The following is an 18019-nucleotide window of genomic DNA, read 5'->3' as shown; positions in this document are numbered from 1 at the left end:
GTTTCTAGTTACCGAGGATACATTACAAACTGCTCTCCTCCTCTTGGTGTTCACCCGGATTCACCTTCTGGTGAGAAGTCCGGCTTACGAATTCTGACCATAATCCTGAATTAGGTAAGTCAGATTTTTACATGAACCGATTCCCGTTTGACCTCCGCAACATTTACAGAGTTACCTTACTCATAACGGATCATGGTAAAAGCTGCACTAGATAAATGTGCTTATTCTGAAGCGTCGGGAAACATATGGCGCTAAATATTACTTCATACACGATGTCTAAATACCCTTGAAATAAATTATTTACCCGAATGAGAATGGAAACCGTAACCTAACATGATTAATGAGGGGCGCGGAAAGTTTGACATGATAACTTTGTCTTTCTGTCTGGTGAGTAAGAGGTAGTGTAGTATATTTAGATCTGCACGAGGCGCAAAATTATTGACCGAGCGAGTGGGTCTCTAATTAACTACATACTTTTATTACATTGTACATTTTTTTTAAATAATATGACATTACCTACTATTGATATATGTATGTTTGTTACTTATTTACTTATTATATCTTATGTTTTTGGCGTGAGGGCTCTCAATCCTATAATTTGATTTTTAAAGTTTTATTCCGCATTGATTGCTGTTTTGAAGAAACCTGCAACTGAACTTGTTATTATAATTAACGTATTATATAAAATATGTATTACCAGAACATTATTATGAGTTCTACGTTCGCAAAAATGCATTTTATTCCAAATTGCTTCTGATTTTTGTCATGCTACTTTTCTGTTTATCAAATACTCATCAGGTACCTATGTAGACCTTAACTTTAATTTAATTTATTTATACCTTTAGTCTTCAAAATGTTTTCAGTAATAAAAAGATTTCAGTTTAAAAATTAAAATAAATAATTTCAAAAAGATACAGCAAACTGAACAAAGATAGTTGGAATACAATTTTAAGAGCAACCAGTTGCATTCCATTTTAATGTTTCAGACCCTGTCACTCCAGAATATTTATTAATTTATGTACAAATTATGTCCTGTAACTGAGCATCTGGTAAAATACACTATTTATATTCATTTATTCCGTAGGTACGTATTATTTTTAGCCACGCATTTGAGGGGTTGAAGTCTTACCCCAAAAAACCATTACGAGACCCGGAAAAAAAGTACGTAAAACAACATTGATCGCAAAATAGCAAAGAAAGAGAGCACAGAAATATATATTTTATTGATTGTATATAAAAAATAATACAATACAATAAAATAAAATAATTGTTGAAATTTAAACCAACGCCTCTTTCTCGGAGGGAATGGCAGAGACTACATTTCTGTACTTGTTTGCTTCATCCACATTTCTAACTCCCTTTAGGCAAGCTCGTCGGTTTAGTCGGTCGTATGTTTATGAGTCTTATCTTATTCATTTTATACGATGCAAGTAGCATCAAGCAGCTGTAATATACTGTTATACTAAAGCCTTTACATAGTACTTATCACAAGATATTTTTCTCGAGACATTGTAGACATATAGAATAGAATATATTTTGAGTAGTATTCTTCCTTAGTTACTTAGTTAGTTCCTGACTAGTAACTTTTGTAAATCTCCATCCTATCTAGGGCGTCCAGCTAAATATGGTCTAAAAGACTTAGGACTCAGCTTTGTCATAAAGATGTCTTATATAGTAGGTAAAAGAATTTATGAAAATAAGTTTAGTATATTCAAATGTAACTTTTATAACACTAGATTAAACTTGAAATAAAAATATTATGTAAAATCATGATTTTTGTTCGAAATTTCTCTGCAATCTTTTTAATTTGTAAACACCAAAGCATCAGGGAATCGAAAATGGGATGCGGTGACAATCATAGTAATAAAAGTAAATGAATGTTACCAGGCACGATACTAACAGACCAAGGGACAAGCGTTTTTATTTATAAAGATAAAATTGGGTTTGACTATTTCTAGGTTAAAACGTTGATAAGCTTTTGCAAAGTTATTATTATTACAAGTTTTTGACCCAAGGCATTGGAATTGACAAGTCGAATTTTATAGGTAAGAAACAATATAAATAGCAACCTTTATGAATTTATTCCGAAACACATACACATAATTTAACAATCCATTCAACATTGAAATCTTAATACGATAAAAATATTCGTAATTAACAAAAGCTAGGACTCCATTTACCAAAACTCCCGTGAGAAAATTTAAAACAGATTAGCCGAAGACGGCACAACAATTTTGATTAGCCAGATCTTATATATTTTTAATCCCGGAAATTTGCGGAACAATTAAAATAATAAAAAATGCAAATTGTTTGCACCCAGGACCCTCCCATTAGTAAGCCCCTTTGTTATTTCAGTTCGCTGGCATAATTTGCGACAGACTGAATATTGTATCCTTATGTGGTGGACGACCGTAGTTAAAGATTTGGTAAGGACAAACGTGGTGCAGGGATAACCCAAGATCGACTGTAAACTCGAAAAGTAACTTGCCTGAAACATCAGGGCAAGTGGATGATTCTATGTTGAAATTCCATATTAAATGGATAATCATACAAAGACTAATCCTACAGTCATTTAAGCACTTGCATTACAGAATACAAAAAAAAGCATTTGTCATTAAATATAATAGCCAGTCCAGCGCAATATCGTAACTTTATGTCTATGTTTAGATGAAGTAGGGACGTCACAGCTTAGTAATGGTGATTCGTTTCTGTAATCTTTTTATTAATGTTTATGGGAGGGTTGCACAGCTTTGATAACGTTATGAATGAAAATGAGAGTATTATTTTGTCGTTTCGGCATGAAATAAACATGTTTTAGATTGCCTGGGAGGGTACGTCAGTTCGATATAAAATAACATCAAAGTTAACTATTAATATTATTGGCAAAAGTTTAAAAGATATAATAAAATTAAAGTGCAAAATGATTCATCTATTTAAATTAAAACTACATCACATGCTAAAGAAAAGATCGTAAGCAATAGGTTAGATTTTGGGTCAAATAATATATAAGTGTGGAAATCGTTTTTTCTAACTAAATGTGAATTTGACAGTTAAAATACTTTAACCTCACTCAAAAACTGGGTTAAAGGAAGAGAAACGTAAATAAGAGGGTAGTTACTGAAATATTTATGTAAAAATCTAATATAATTTAATGGGGAAATTAAGTGTTTTCTGTTTAGACACGTAAAAAAAGAAAAATTTATTTCCCTTTTTGAATACAATATTTTGTTTGCTATTACTCGTAAAAGAGGAGCTTTGACACAAACAGCTGAGAATTTCATCGGCAATACGCTATGGTGAGAGAAAAAAAAAGTGTAATTAAATTAACTGAGAATTTCTTATCTTTTTATATTTTACAATATTATTATTTTTTTTTATTAAATTTAATTATTTTAATTATGGCGTCCATGTTAAGAATACTGGGGCCATGCCTCTCTTTATTTAGTAATAAGTTAAAACTGTGATAAAATAATTTCTTTTTAAAAGCTTTCTTTCTTTTCACGCTCATCTTAAAAGTATTTTTCATCCATTATGTACATCATTAAACATTTATTGGAGAACGCGGTTTAAAAGGAGATAATTCTTATTATAACTGTTCGTTCATCCTGTGGAACATGGATATTTGATGCTTTCAAATATAATAAAGCTGTAAAAAAAATTATTTGTACGAAACATTCTAAGATCACTTCAAATGAGTTGCTTTTTAATCGTGGTGATTTTGTTTATTATTATGACTTTTTTTTAAGCTGCATAAACTAAATAGTTCATGAATTAATTATTAATAATTAATGCTTCATTAAGTCTACAAGGTTCTTATGTTGATTTTGCAATGTTCTTTAATTTAATATTTTACCTATTGCAGTATTTTTTCAGAGCTACTTCTTCTTTTTTATTTCACAAATCTTTGTATTTTTTCTACATTCTTAATAATAAGAAAGAACTTTTTATGCCCATAAAACCAATTTCCTCTGCCTTCTGGCTTTAGTCCCGACTGCATCCTCTCCTCTCCGGAAAGGAGCCCGAAGTATGCCTTTAACCATGGATCGTAGATTGGGTGAGTCAGGTTTTTAGACGAAGCGACTTCCATCTGAACTCCGCAACCCTTGCAGGTAACCCGTATTGATCATGTTACACATCCATTGGTTTGAATGTGCAGGTTTGCTCATGATGTTTTTCCCTTACCATAAGACCATCGGTTTCTATACCAAATACAAATTCAAAATTTTTATTCATTATTATAGGATACTTCATATCGCTTATTAATTGTCAAAACGTATGATTTTAACCGGGCACCTTGCCGATTTGACCACCGACCTTCTGCCCATAAAACCAATATACTTGATCCAAATACGAGATCAGCATTGTCGAATTTGAGACCAGTACATGTATGTAAAAGTATGTTAAGATGGTTCGGTCATGTGGATAGGATGAACGTATCTTGATCAAATTAAGGACGTCCTAGGGGTCAGGTCAAAAGTACCAGAAACCATGGAGCTTGCATGAAGAAAGTTATGAATGTGGATGAAGAGAAGGAAGTATGCAGAGATCGTGGTAAGTGGAAAGTGGTAGTCTCTGCGTACCCCTCCGGGAAAGAGGCGTGAGTTTATGTATGTATGTATGTATGTATATCCCTTGCGGGGTAGACAGAGCCAACAGTCTTAAAAATACTGATAGGCCACGTTCAGCTAGAATAATAATGAGAGAAAAAAAATCTATGGATACAATAATAAGATTTACACCCAATAGTCCTAATATGCAAATGGGAAATCGCTATGTAACAGCAAGAATTGGAGCACAGGCAGCCGACTTTAAAAACTGTGCCAAAACATTTAACGCCATGAATTTTGGTATGACGTAAATCCCAATTCTGTTTTCAGAAATTATCAGCTTTATGATACATGAATACGATTGGATGAAAGAACATTTATAATCCTATATGCTCAGAGTACGCTGGTGTACTGAGATACAAGCCCTGCTTAGTTCAGACACCAGTCTCTCACAATCACGTAACAAATTCTTCGTGACATGCCTTTCCTAAAGTTATGCTTATAACATTGAAGATGTTATAAAATATATAAATTTTACTTTAAATGTAATCCTTACTATAAGAGATTCTATAAAGATAAAATTTTTGAGTTAGGTGATTTTGAATAAGCAAAACTTTTGCAAGCTTTTTTATTGCTGTCGTAAAAGGCGACTAAGAAACTGATTGTTAAGGAGTATCCCAAGCTTTGAAGCTTGGGATGATTCTTGTGGGCAGTCAGTGCCAACTGTTTCGCAGAGACTTTAAAGCTACGATCAGCTGTATTACTTAATGATTTAATGGAGTTTCCAACAGTGACTGGTTTCTAGCCCATCGCCTTAAAAAATAACCCCTTATTAGCCCCTCGTCACCTTTTACGAAATTCACAGGAAAAGGTGGAGTTATACTATTCTAAAGTCCCAGGAACCACACGGCACCATCGAGAAGATTTGTTGAGTACCTTTTGTTGAGTTTGTGTGAAGTGGAATAGAACAAACAAATGATGAGATGAGAGAAAATTTGGAGCCAACGTCCACAATTAAGTTTTGTTAGATATATAGCAGCAATCTTGGAGAAGCCCGCATAATGGAGGATATTAGGGCTCGCCTACGCACACGGAAATGCCAATAACATCTTGGATTGTTTGACTAAGAATGCTCTGAACTGTGCGAGTATATGTATTAGTATTATTCGCATTCTACCGTTATCAAGTCAAGCAGTTTACATCAAAGGAATACATTTTTAGAGAATTACTTTCATGTTGACTTCGTAAGAGGACTTTATAATTATTAGTATAATATAAGCCAAAAGGTATTATTTTTTTCTCATAACCTGTATATCCATATCTTTTCTATGGATGTCGTAAAAGGCGACTAAGGCTTATAAACTTGGGTTTCCTCTTGAAGGCGATGGGCTTGCAACCTGTCACAATTTGAATCTCATTTCCATCATAAAGCCGAAAGTGTCTGCCTCTGTCTACCCCACAAGGGATAGAGACGTGAATATATGTATGTTATGTATGTAGCCTGTATGTTTAACAAATGTAAAGGAATGCTTAGAAGTTTGGCGTTTTTGTTAGTTGGGCCATATAATAGAAAGGATAATACAAGATAAATTAATAGAAATATACTTAACTATCTAACTTATTGACCTACTGCGCTGAATGTTGCTCAATAGCCGAAACCGATAAGAGGAAATTTCCCAAGACACCTTCTGACGCAGCACAGTGGTTATCTGAAAATTACTAGTTATTAATAAACTTCAATATATTTACTTTGTACTAAAACATTTTTTTTAATTTGCTTAAATAATAAATATGCACAATTAAATATAAAATAACGTTAATAAACTATGTGTGCAGAGCTTTTTGAATTAGTAATATTATATAACGAAGCAATTTTCATCAAAGCTTCGGAAATAAATTAGATTTTTAATTCTATAATGCGAGTATTTCGCATTCGTTGCTTATTTCACTGTGCTTTTAACGAATTAATTTTATATAGAGTTTTTTACTGATAGCCAATACAATTAAACTTTAAATTGTATATATGTATTCTTGCATATTATGTTTATAATAATCCAATCCATTAATTATAATTAAGTCGATACTCTAAAATTAAATCGTTTCCGATTGGATTTTTGGTATGTATGAAACTATTAAAAAGTCCCATGGAAATTGAAAAGAACAAAAGCTGTTTACAAACTCGTGGTACACGATTTTCTGCTCAGTTGTAAAGCTGTCTGATGAACATAATTAATTCAATAAAAAAGTAGGTTACTGAACCATCTCTTTGATTCATCATCTTATTGAAACTTAGGACAACGCCTTTACAATACTTACAACGTACAATGACTTTTTCAGATCTTTCATTTCTCTCAAACTTCCGTTCCCCGATGTCTCGGAAAGGTAATATAAATTCCATGTTATCGAATTCTGATATTGCAATAGAGAGAAATTTATTAGGAATGCTATCTTATTAAGAGGCGTGCTAAGTAATCTAGATGTTAAAATTTACGAAGGCATCGATTAAAATTTTTTCACGGCGTTTTGATAAATTTCACTTAGTAATTACCAATAGCAACCTCATTCTGGCAGTTCAAATAGATAAGGAAAAAGCAACATCGGAAGGAAGCAAGTAATGGCTAGATAAACCTACTTTAATCAAATCGGGGATGTTCTGTTGAAAGGTCAAGTCAAGAGTACAATAAACCGAAGAGACTGCTCGAAGTCATTGACGAATGCAAGTTGAAAAATATAGTCTCCAGAAAAAGGCGTGACTATAAATGTATACCTCTTATATATAAATCATATATCCCGATACATTAAAGATCAAACTCGTTGTGCTAATACACATTAGTATTGCCGGGGTAAATGTAAATCCATCAAGTTTACCGTTACGTAAGTTTAAATAAAATCTCAGAGGGCCCTATATACTTTTTATCTAACAACACATCTAAGAAAGCAATAAGAAGTGTTACACGTAACTCTATTGCAATTCCTCAGAGTGTGCTGGCGATATTTCCTTTCAGAAAAACCTTGTCGTCGCATTCGTCTCAATCGCCTTTGTGTTCGTGTATCGCTTCGATGTCACGCGAGAACCCAATATCGGGGACTTGAGACGACTCACTGGGTTCCAGTTCTTTGCGAGGGATTAGCTCTGCCGGTGGCTATAAAACTGCACTGGAAATTCCATTAAACGTAGTTGTTTTTAATTGTGTTCTGAAGGATGAATTAGCATATTTTTAGTTTGGAAAAATTACCATATGCATAATTGTAATTACATTATATAAGTTCCCAAGGATATTAGGTTAGGATTCTTCTTTTACGGGATGGGCTAGCAAGTTAATCCTATTTATTCTTGTTGGTTCTGTCTATACCGCAAGGGATATAGACATGATTATATGTTTGTATGTCATTACGTAAAATTTTATATTTCCCTAAGGAGCAGGCGATGTGTAGGTGTTCTTTATATTTTCTTTCATAGAAAATTAATCGGTAACAAAACTGACAAGTTATGTACCTATACAATACGGTAACGAAGCCGTTCTTACGAGTAACTCCATTTGTAAACTAAATCAAATAATTATTTTCCATGTTTAGGTTTATATTGTTATTTTGTTGAGAAGAATAAAGATAGGCTAACCACTGGTAAATCTTATTTATTTATCAAATAAATCAAATTTAAGGCGTAAGCCAAATTGGCAGCCCGGTCCGTCCATCAGCGCTGATATAAGGGCTTTATAGCAGACATTATTACTAAATGAGATGACCTGTATAATACTAGACAAGACATTGTCTTGTATTTTATTTCAATAACACCTCACATAATTTTTCATGTTGTATAAAACTATATAAATGTATATATAAAACTCTTCAGTTACCAAGTGACAGACTACAACTTTTTTTCTGCAGACCTCATTTAGGTCACAAAAATATCAGTTTTTAATTGTAATGCCATGTATGATCAGGCAGATTTTCAAGAATCCAAGTCTTTAATGAGAAAGACAGATTTATTTTCAAAATAGGATATACGGTATATGTAGATTTTAAAGCGAAATCGTAGACGAATGCACATTATTGAATATATTTTCGAAGTTATATACATTAGTATGAAAACGAACCGATGCTTTACGATGAAGGAAAACATTGTGGGAAAACCTGCTCATTCCAGGCAACTGGATGTGTAACCATGATTCAGTATGGGTTAGGTTCCCCTGAAAAGGTTGCGGAGGTCAAATAGAAGTTGCTTATTGTAAAAATCTGATTCACCTAATCCAGGTCATCATCCATAGTCAAGGGTTAACCCGGGCTTCTCTCCAGAGTGATGAGGATGCGACCGGGACTACAGCCATGAGAAAGATTATCCACAATTAGAAAATTTTCAAACAATTATTTTATAACATGTCTAGTCACTTTTAGTATAAGACCTTGGCACCTATTTTACTATGGTTGCTTTTATTAGATTGTAAATATCGTATTCAGACGAGAAAAACAGATTGTTGTTCTTGCCACAACGTAATGCAGAGAGCAGTGTCCTCCATTGTTATCGACTGTATTTTTCTTACTATCGTTTAATGGATTGGTGGAACGGGAAAAGCTTTTATATTTGCGCAAAAATGGAGCGAACTAGTCAGGACCTTAACGGGTTATGATTATTGTATTGGTCAGTTATTTAATGGCTTGTATAATCTGTTAATGGACGCTCGAAGATTTATTGGCGGGTTTTCGTAAAAATTTGTACGTAATACTCTGTTGGAGGCAGATAACTCAGCGGTTTGAGAGTAAATTTCTGCCCCTATCCGGTATAATGGAAATTTCTAATTGGTAGACGGTCTATTATGGACTTCCATTTAGAGTTAGATGCACTAAGAGAATGCCAGTCAATAATCATAAAGGCCTATGAGAATAATCCGAAATTTGCTAAACTTACTAAGTAGTATTAGTTTTTAAGGAATCATTGCGCTTGATTGACTTTCAACTTGCACTGGAAGAAAGTAGCGGACACACACTATTTTTGCCACCAAACTAGTATTTAAGCTAGAAAAGACGATAAACAAGGGCATAACAAGTCTGCAAGTTAAACTGAAATGTCGCTTATCAGTTTGCTGAAAGATATTGCGAAGTTTCCGCCATACACCCCAGTATACGCAGACATCGATCAAGGCTCGTCTCGCTTGTGCCAACATAAGAAAATTGGTTGCATACATTATTGGAAGTGCACTTACGGGGTGATGGAAAGTTTATGTTTCCTTCAAGGTGTAATGGCGATTATTTTTAGTGAATTATTAGTTGTGTGCCGTGTGGTTCCGGCACGTTAGAATAGGACAACTCCATCACTTTCCCATGGATGTTCTTAAAGTAATTAACTAAAAATGACACTATTTGAATCTCAATACCCCCACTATGCCTTAAGCTGAACTTTAATTATGTTTAAGACTGTGGGCCCTGTTAACCCTGTCAGAGATAAAGACGTGGCTGTATGTTTGTAATTTTTCGTTTTTATGTTAACTTCAGTCATTGTCTTTCTTTTGGCATTTGTTTTAAAGTACCCTAGGATATGTTGGTTTCCTCATCATCTTTATCGCAATAACAGGTCTAATTTACTTACACCCAAAAGTGATTTGTTAGAGGCAGCCAGTTCGCTCCTACTCAATCAAAAGGCACAGCTCATTCATCTACCCCTGTCCAAATGTTCGGATGTAGGGAGACCAAGTTCCGTATGTTAGTTGTATGTGTGTAACAAAGATATCGAATGGCGTTCACTAATTACTTTTACAGAAACTGGAAAATATGTTTTTGGGATTTTAATATCACTTTCTTTCACTGTAACTTTTTTTACAATCTGACTTGGCTGGCTTCGATCATATAGACTAAAACCGACATGACAATATTTTTTTCATATGCAAGTTGTTAGCCATATCCTGTAGTTAATTAATATTTTCATTGCATTCATTCAAGAGTATATTATTAAGAATTTTTTTTTGTTAAAATTACAGTTAAACGCATAAATAATAATAAGAATTATCGTTAATATACTAGACTTATGCCCGAGGTTCGTATCACGATTTTCAGAATAAAACTATTCAATGTTCTACTACTACTCCTGATCAAATCTGTTTTTATGTATGTGCCCTCTATCATCAAAATGAAAATCATTTATTTTCATACTATTAGTATTTATGGCAAAAAATCAGGTTCACTTGCGTCCGACTGTACATGAGCCGTATATCCAATCAGTACACAGATCTACTAAATTATTTACGTGACGCTTTCTCCATTGTTATTCTCAATACAACAGTGAAACAACAAACCAATTCTGAGACAATGTCCCTGTCGTCATAGGGAAGTTATTTGCTGAACAGCGTATTGGATTAGACCGACATTTTCACTTTCTATACGAATTGATATTAAACTAGTCTATTGAAGTGGTAAAATTTAAGTAGTGAGTTATGACGTCGCAACTGATAACTATGACACCAAAATAAAATTGACATTTTAATTCTGAGGTTATTTGACTATACAAATGCGCAGTAAACTGCGCACTACTTATCGGCAATATTGTAACAGTAATTTGCCTCTGAGTTAGGTACTACAGCGACTCAACAGCCATTTAAATTGGATGTATAGAAGAGGTGACGAAGGACTGGTGACTGTAATGTTGCAAATTAACTAATGAATACGAGTATCATGCCATGACGTTTCTATTTTCTATTCAATACTGAGGTTTATTTGACAGCTTGAAAACTACGTAGAAAACTTCGTGCAATGCAGAACAATGGAATAAAATGCTTATTGTTTCAAGTATAATACAAAATGACATTTATTTTATCTTATGTTATTCCAAATTTATGTTTATGACAGTAAAAAGTATTTTTTTTCTTAAATGCCGGGAACCACACTTAACACTTTTTAATAGTAGTGTATATCAAGTCTGAAACTTACTTTTGAGCTAGTTCATGTTCAATTTATTAGGTATTTCATTTAGTAATTATTTCAGTTATCGAAAATAGATGGTATCCGCGGCTTGTAAATATCACTTTATTGCTGGCATCGCAGAGATAAACACAGCCTAATTCCGAACAACGATTACTCTGAATCGCCCGTTTGCCACAAGTGACTATTTGAAATCGCAAATTAATTCGTTACGAGCGTTATCTCCCAACATGAACGTATCTACTTTGAAAATTTACGCGTAATCTAATTATGAAAATATACCATATATACATACATATAGTCACGTCTATATCCCTTGCGGGCTAAACAGAGCTAACAGTCTTGAAAAGACTGACAGGCCACGTTCAGCTTTTTGGCTCGATGATAGAATTGGTGACTAAAACCGCGTGCAAAAAAAAAATTATTGGTTGCCGATGCTATTACGGAGAGGGAAAACATGGTAAGGAAAACAGTTCGCCACATTTAAGTAGCTTGATGTGTAAACATTATCTATTTTAGATATGTTTCTCTACCAAAGTTGCGCCGATCAGACTGAAATCGTTTAATGTTTTAACTTGACTTTCCCACTTCAGGGTATCGAGGTGGAAATCATTCGGGTAGTCCAATGTTCTCCAGTGGACGTCCTACGGCTGATGATGAGACGGCGGCTACGAAATGATGATGAATGAGACTGCTAGCCCATCGGCTAATAGAAAAGTCTCTAGTTTATAATTCCTAGTTTATTAAATGCAATTTGAATATCAAGGTAAATTTCGACGTAGTCGATGGCAACTGTCACCAACATTAGTTTCACACTAATTCAATGTGTTATTTCACTTGAAAATTCATATTTAGGTAATACTGATTTGAGGCGAACACATTATTAAATTTGCTCAAATTTCATGAAGGTATTAACGTTGCATTGCACATGCTATTGGAAATTCTGATTTATTGATCACCACATTTATGTAGTTTTGAAACTTTATGATCATGGCTCAGTCACACAATCTGTTGAAGGGAGAAAAAGTTTTTTCCCCTCATTTTCCTCTTAAGATAGCGTGGAAAAAGTGGAGTGGTTTTTATAATAAAGCGTAATCACAGCATTACTTCAACGTGTCACAAGAAGAGGTTAATGTTATTGGCAGCTGTCGAAATGATCGACGAGAAAGTGAGAAAGTTAGACCTTACACCGACAAATCTATTGGAAGAGGTCGGTGTCGACCACAGACATAATTCTAGATAGATAATGACAGTATTTGTATGAAAAGCACAAGTGTCCGAAGGTTTTTCTGTTACTGTATAGAAAACAAGAAAAAATAATGGGTAAAGTCTCAGTTTGCCGACACTCCCGGGATTGCAGTATTTTTTTCGGAAAGAGACCAAATAATTCCTTCTCAAAGAAAGCAGTAAAATCTCTCCAGCTAGAATTCGCGACTGAATAGTTTATTGTAAGTGCAGCAAAATATTTGATGAAATAACGTACTCGGCAATATTGTAACAATCATTTGTCAAACAAATTCCAAAAACAAAATACTTCTGACATACGCAATTGAGAATCCTACCAAGTCTCTTATGTTGAACACTTAGGATTTTTTATTTTTTTTAAAACACAGTGAATTAGCGTTTTGTTAAGTTAATTGGCGCGCTTACTATCTCCACTTGCAAGATCTAGTTTAATGTATGTCTGTGACCTACAAATATCTTGGAAGAGGTCGGTGGCGGCCATTCAAAAAACATGCTCGCAGGGAATGACAAATCGCCTTCTTGACCCAACGAGCCACGTGGACTCGCAATAACTTCTTGCGAATATCAATCTCCGAAATTGTTACAAATCGTAATGCCCTTCCTTTATTAAAATGACCGCGTTATTGCAAAGTTGCGGTAATCATTTCAATTCAGCCGAACGAGATTATTATTTTTTTCTAAGAACGCTGATAAGTGTTAAAATATTCTTTGGTCCTTAATTTTGTGGAATTCAAGTGTTGCTAACTGATTTATGTAAGTATTTATGTTAAAGTACATGGCCTAAAAAGATACTAGTAAAGAAAGAGCTAAAAAATTAGGGATGAAAAAAATGAAAGAAAATTTAGAAAACGATTAAATTTGTATAAAATAAACACAAGCTTTCTTCACATCATCTTTGCATACTCATTAGCAGAACATTTAATACTTACCACGGAGACAAATCCGCTATTATAGCAGATTTATATTACCTTAAACCTATAACTACTTGATCATTCAAAAGATTTCAACCCAACCCCCGTGTCTATAAATCTTTATCAATTTCGTTCATCAATTAAGACTATAATTAATTAGGATTGGGGTTTCCGGTTTTCAATCTTTATCTAGCAATATTGTAAACAAAATATAATCGTAATTTCAATGGAATATTTACATTGAAACCGCAAAGAGATTTAGTATTGACAATTCTGGATTATCATAAAGATTTAATTAAGATTTTAACGATGATTATAAGGACTGCCTTATGGTTGTGGGTTTATTAAAAGCTATCTGGGTTCAATTCTCAACGCGGAAATTTTGCTTTTTGTTTGCACAAATATTTGTATAATATTAATGGATATGTTACGCTTCTACATAGTAATGTCACAATGAAATTCTATCTTTATCATAAATACATACAAAAAAAATTACTTTCCCAGAGGAATAGGCAGAGACATCATTCCACTATCCACAATACCTGCATATTATTGTTTCATCTACATTCATATAACTCGTTTCATGCAAGAACATCGGGTTATATTACGGTACTCTCTAATAAAATAAGCACCCCCTGTCGTAAAAAAAAACTACAAAAATACAGTCTAATTATACTCAAAATAGCAATAATAAAATTGACAGACAAAGCTTTATTACTTGTCAAAAACAGAACCATACGTTTCTATTCCAATAGGTTTAAAAACACACATTTTATTTATGAAGTCATGTAAGCCGTCAGCACACAATGTGATTTATCTCGCAAATATTTGCCTATACGGGCTCCACGGAGATAGGTCAGATCGAATGTTATACTGGATTGAAATAACATATGCACGAACCATTCTTTTTGCCAATCGTTTTGTACTCTCAAAATTCTGCGTATTTATGAATAGTCAATGTGGATTTCGGTATTTTACAAAATTTCATTTTACATAATCGAATGCAACTATTTTAGATTTTAATCCAATTCGAAATATTACCGTTAATTATTTTTTTAATGATGCGTTATATTTACAATATTTTACTTATTAAATATAATTACAATTTAAAAAATACTTATCACCAAGTAAAGGCAGTTTGTACATACATACATACATAAACTCACGCCTCTTTCCCGGAGGGGTAGGCAGAGACTACCTCTTTCCACTTGCCACGATCCCTGCATACTTCCTTTGCTTCATCCACATTCATAACTCTCTTCATGCAAGCTCGGCGGTTTCGGGCACTTTTGACCTGACCCTTCACCAGGACGTCCTTAATTTGATCAAGATATGTTCGTCTAGGTCTTCCCACCCCGACCTTTCCCTCCACACTCTCCTTGTATATCTGCTTAGTCAACCTGTTTTCATTCATCCTCTCCACATGACCGAACCATCTCAACATACCCTTTTCTATTCCTGTAACTACATCTTCTTTCACATCACAACATTCCCTTATCACGCTGTTCCTTATCCGGTCACTCAATTTCACACCCAACATACTCCTTAACGCTCTCATTTCCACTGCATTTATTCTGCTTTCGTGCTTCTTTTGCCATACCCAACTTTCACTCCCATACATTAATGTCGGGACCAACACGCCCCTGTGCACAGCCAGTCGAGCCTTTTTGGATAGTTTCTGACTGCTCATAAAGGCATGCAAAGCTCCATTCACCATGTTCCCCGCGTTCACTCTCCTTTCAATATCACTATCACACTTGCCATCTGATGTAAACTTTGATCCTAGATATACAAACTCTTTCACTTGCTCAACTTTTTCTCCTCCAATCAAAATATTACATGCTGTCATTTCTTTCATCATTTCAAAAACCAGTGTTTTAGTTTTACTTACGTTCACTTTCATTCCTTTCTCTTTTAAAGCTTCATGCATACAGTTTACCATCTCCTATAACTCCTCCGCTGATGACGCCAGTATAACCTGATCGTCGGCATAGAGCAGACATTTGACGAGTAATTCATTCATCCTTAATCCACTTTCAGACTCTTTCAAATCTGTCAAACAACTATCCATAAATAGGTTGAACAGCCACGGTGACGCAACACATCCCTGCCTAACACCTTCAGTTTGTAAATCATATAAAAAACATAGGTGAATTTAAAATGTCATACTTTTTTTTTATATACATCAAACTATAAGGTAAAAAAGTATCTATTTCATTTTAGCGGGTCTAGACCTGAATGGTTTTATAATGAAATGGATTCAAGTCAATCGACGCTAAACTTATGACGAAACTGTTGCTCTGCCTATAGGTATAAAATGTAACTATTAATTATTTTAATATCCTGGTTTTGTAGATGTAATCTCTATGTTCGCTTGCAGAAATAAAAAGGAGAGGTTCGTCCACAGGAGAGGCCATTTATTATCGAGTATCTCTCAATTTATAACTTTCGTCCGAACCCACGGCGTGACATTTCAATTTCTAGTTGTCAATGTAACCACAAGCACGGAACTAAAATTGTGTTAGGAATTTCTCCTCGACTCGATTCATGTAGGTATTTATGATAGACTTAAAAGCAAGGTTTGGTACTGATTTAATAAACCGGTTCTGTACCGGTATTTAAGGGTTCTTGTCATTTCGGTAACTACTCCAGATGAGTACCGGTATTTTACTTAAACATACTGGAACCTTATTTAGTTATTCCATTACTAGACCATACCTGTCTCATGTTTAATTATTTATTTATATATTTGCTCATTTTCGTGAAGGATATACAAAATAACAACATCATTTCTATTTATTTTACCATGTAAGGCTTATTATGTATGCGCGACATGAGACAACAGCGTCTTATGAAAAGAAACTATACATACCATCAAAAATTATAGGTATTTATTGAATTATATTCCTCTATAAAAACCCTCTGTACAGTAAAGAACAGACGACTAAATGACCTACGCAACTATCTTTTAAAATATATATTAAAACTTTATTTTTTTTCAGGTTTATCAGCGGGTGGCGGCGAGAACGCCAATGAAGTGGACACACTCAAACGAAGTGACATCATACCAGTCAGCGAGACAGCTGTCAGCGATGCCAGCTTCATCCCTGATGTGAACGGGACCATCTCCTCGGAGAACATGGGGCAGCCCTACTTTGATAACACCACTAAGAGGGACTACACCGCTGCGGTAGGACAGCCAGCGTATATGCATTGTCGGGTCAAAAATTTGGCGGATCGGGCGGTGAGTTCAATTCTTTATTTGAATTTTGAACAAGTAATTTGAATTGAAGAGATTTGTTTGGCGTACAGGAAATAATGAGATGGAAAGGAGTGTTTAATGCACTAGTGAGATGGCAAGTACTACCTAACAGTACAAGGTTTGAAGATACTAACATACTTTCTGCTCGTACTCCGTAATGAGTAGGAAAAGAAGAAGAACAACAAGCACTTATTGAATCATAATAGAAAGGTCACAAATTCATTCTTTAATTCTTAAGGAATAGAGTTGTCTCTAATTATATCTTATCTATGTTGCTCTAGTTTATGAGATACAATAGAGAGATACAAGGGTGAAAGTTGACATTTCTCATAATCTGGGGAAACTTCAATGTTTCCGTTTTCTTAAATTTTTTTATTCCGGTTCATAAAATGCTTTTTTTCTGTCAACACCTCAAAAAGTAATAAAACGAATTCTCAGCCCATTTCAGATGGAACATTCGGAATATTTCATGTGATTTTGCAATAAGTAATTACTTTATCGAAGCGGCAACGCGTAGGTCGCACGCGGCCAAACTTTTGAGGAGAACTGAGATAAACGGCCATTAATTTTAATGAAAAATGACTTTCTCCGCACAATGGCTCGATCAGCGACTGCGTAACGCGCGGCGGCGGTTTCTCAACAGTGAATAAAGGAAATGGTTCATTTCATTAAAAGTAATACAATTCGGGAGATTTATTACGAGTGTCAATTTTAAAATGTTGCTCAATTAGGAGGTACTCTTTTATGGCCAATATTTTTATCAATACATACATACATAAAATCACGCCTCTTTCCCGGAGGGATAGGCAGAGACTACCTCTTTCCACTTGCCACGATCCCTGCATACTTCCTTTGCTTCAATCAATTCAATGCAAAAAGCATTATCTCCCAGTTAACCTTTAGAAAATGGCATAAGGATGTCAGGTGTCTCTTCGTGTAAAAACGTATATTTCCCAATCCAGGGTCACGATTAAACAGCGCACCCCAAGGAGAAAGAAGAAGATTAAATCAGGTGTCAATGTGAATTACTCTATTAATCAATGTTTCAATCAATTTTAAAATTCTTTTGCTTTAACATTTTATACTTTAAAAGACATTTTGTAATATAAAAAAATGTAATACAAAATAAAATATAAAGCAGTAAG

General features: G+C 34.2%; 1 protein-coding gene across 1 annotated transcript in view; it reads left to right on the top strand.

Annotated features, from left to right (window-relative positions):
- The window catches only part of LOC106129580 (limbic system-associated membrane protein), a 52980-nt gene that overhangs the window by 12597 nt on the left and 22364 nt on the right, over positions 1-18019 (top strand). The window contains exon 3 of the mRNA XM_013328176.2: positions 16615-16856. Coding sequence (XP_013183630.2) covers positions 16615-16856 — 242 coding nt within the window. The remainder of the gene's footprint in view (positions 1-16614; positions 16857-18019) is intronic.

The sequence above is a fragment of the Amyelois transitella genome, chromosome 16 (genome assembly GCF_032362555.1).
Source record: "Amyelois transitella isolate CPQ chromosome 16, ilAmyTran1.1, whole genome shotgun sequence".
Lineage (NCBI taxonomy): Eukaryota > Metazoa > Arthropoda > Insecta > Lepidoptera > Pyralidae > Amyelois > Amyelois transitella.
Note: the sequence above shows the minus strand (reverse complement) of the source record. Positions and strands in the feature narration are given on the sequence as shown.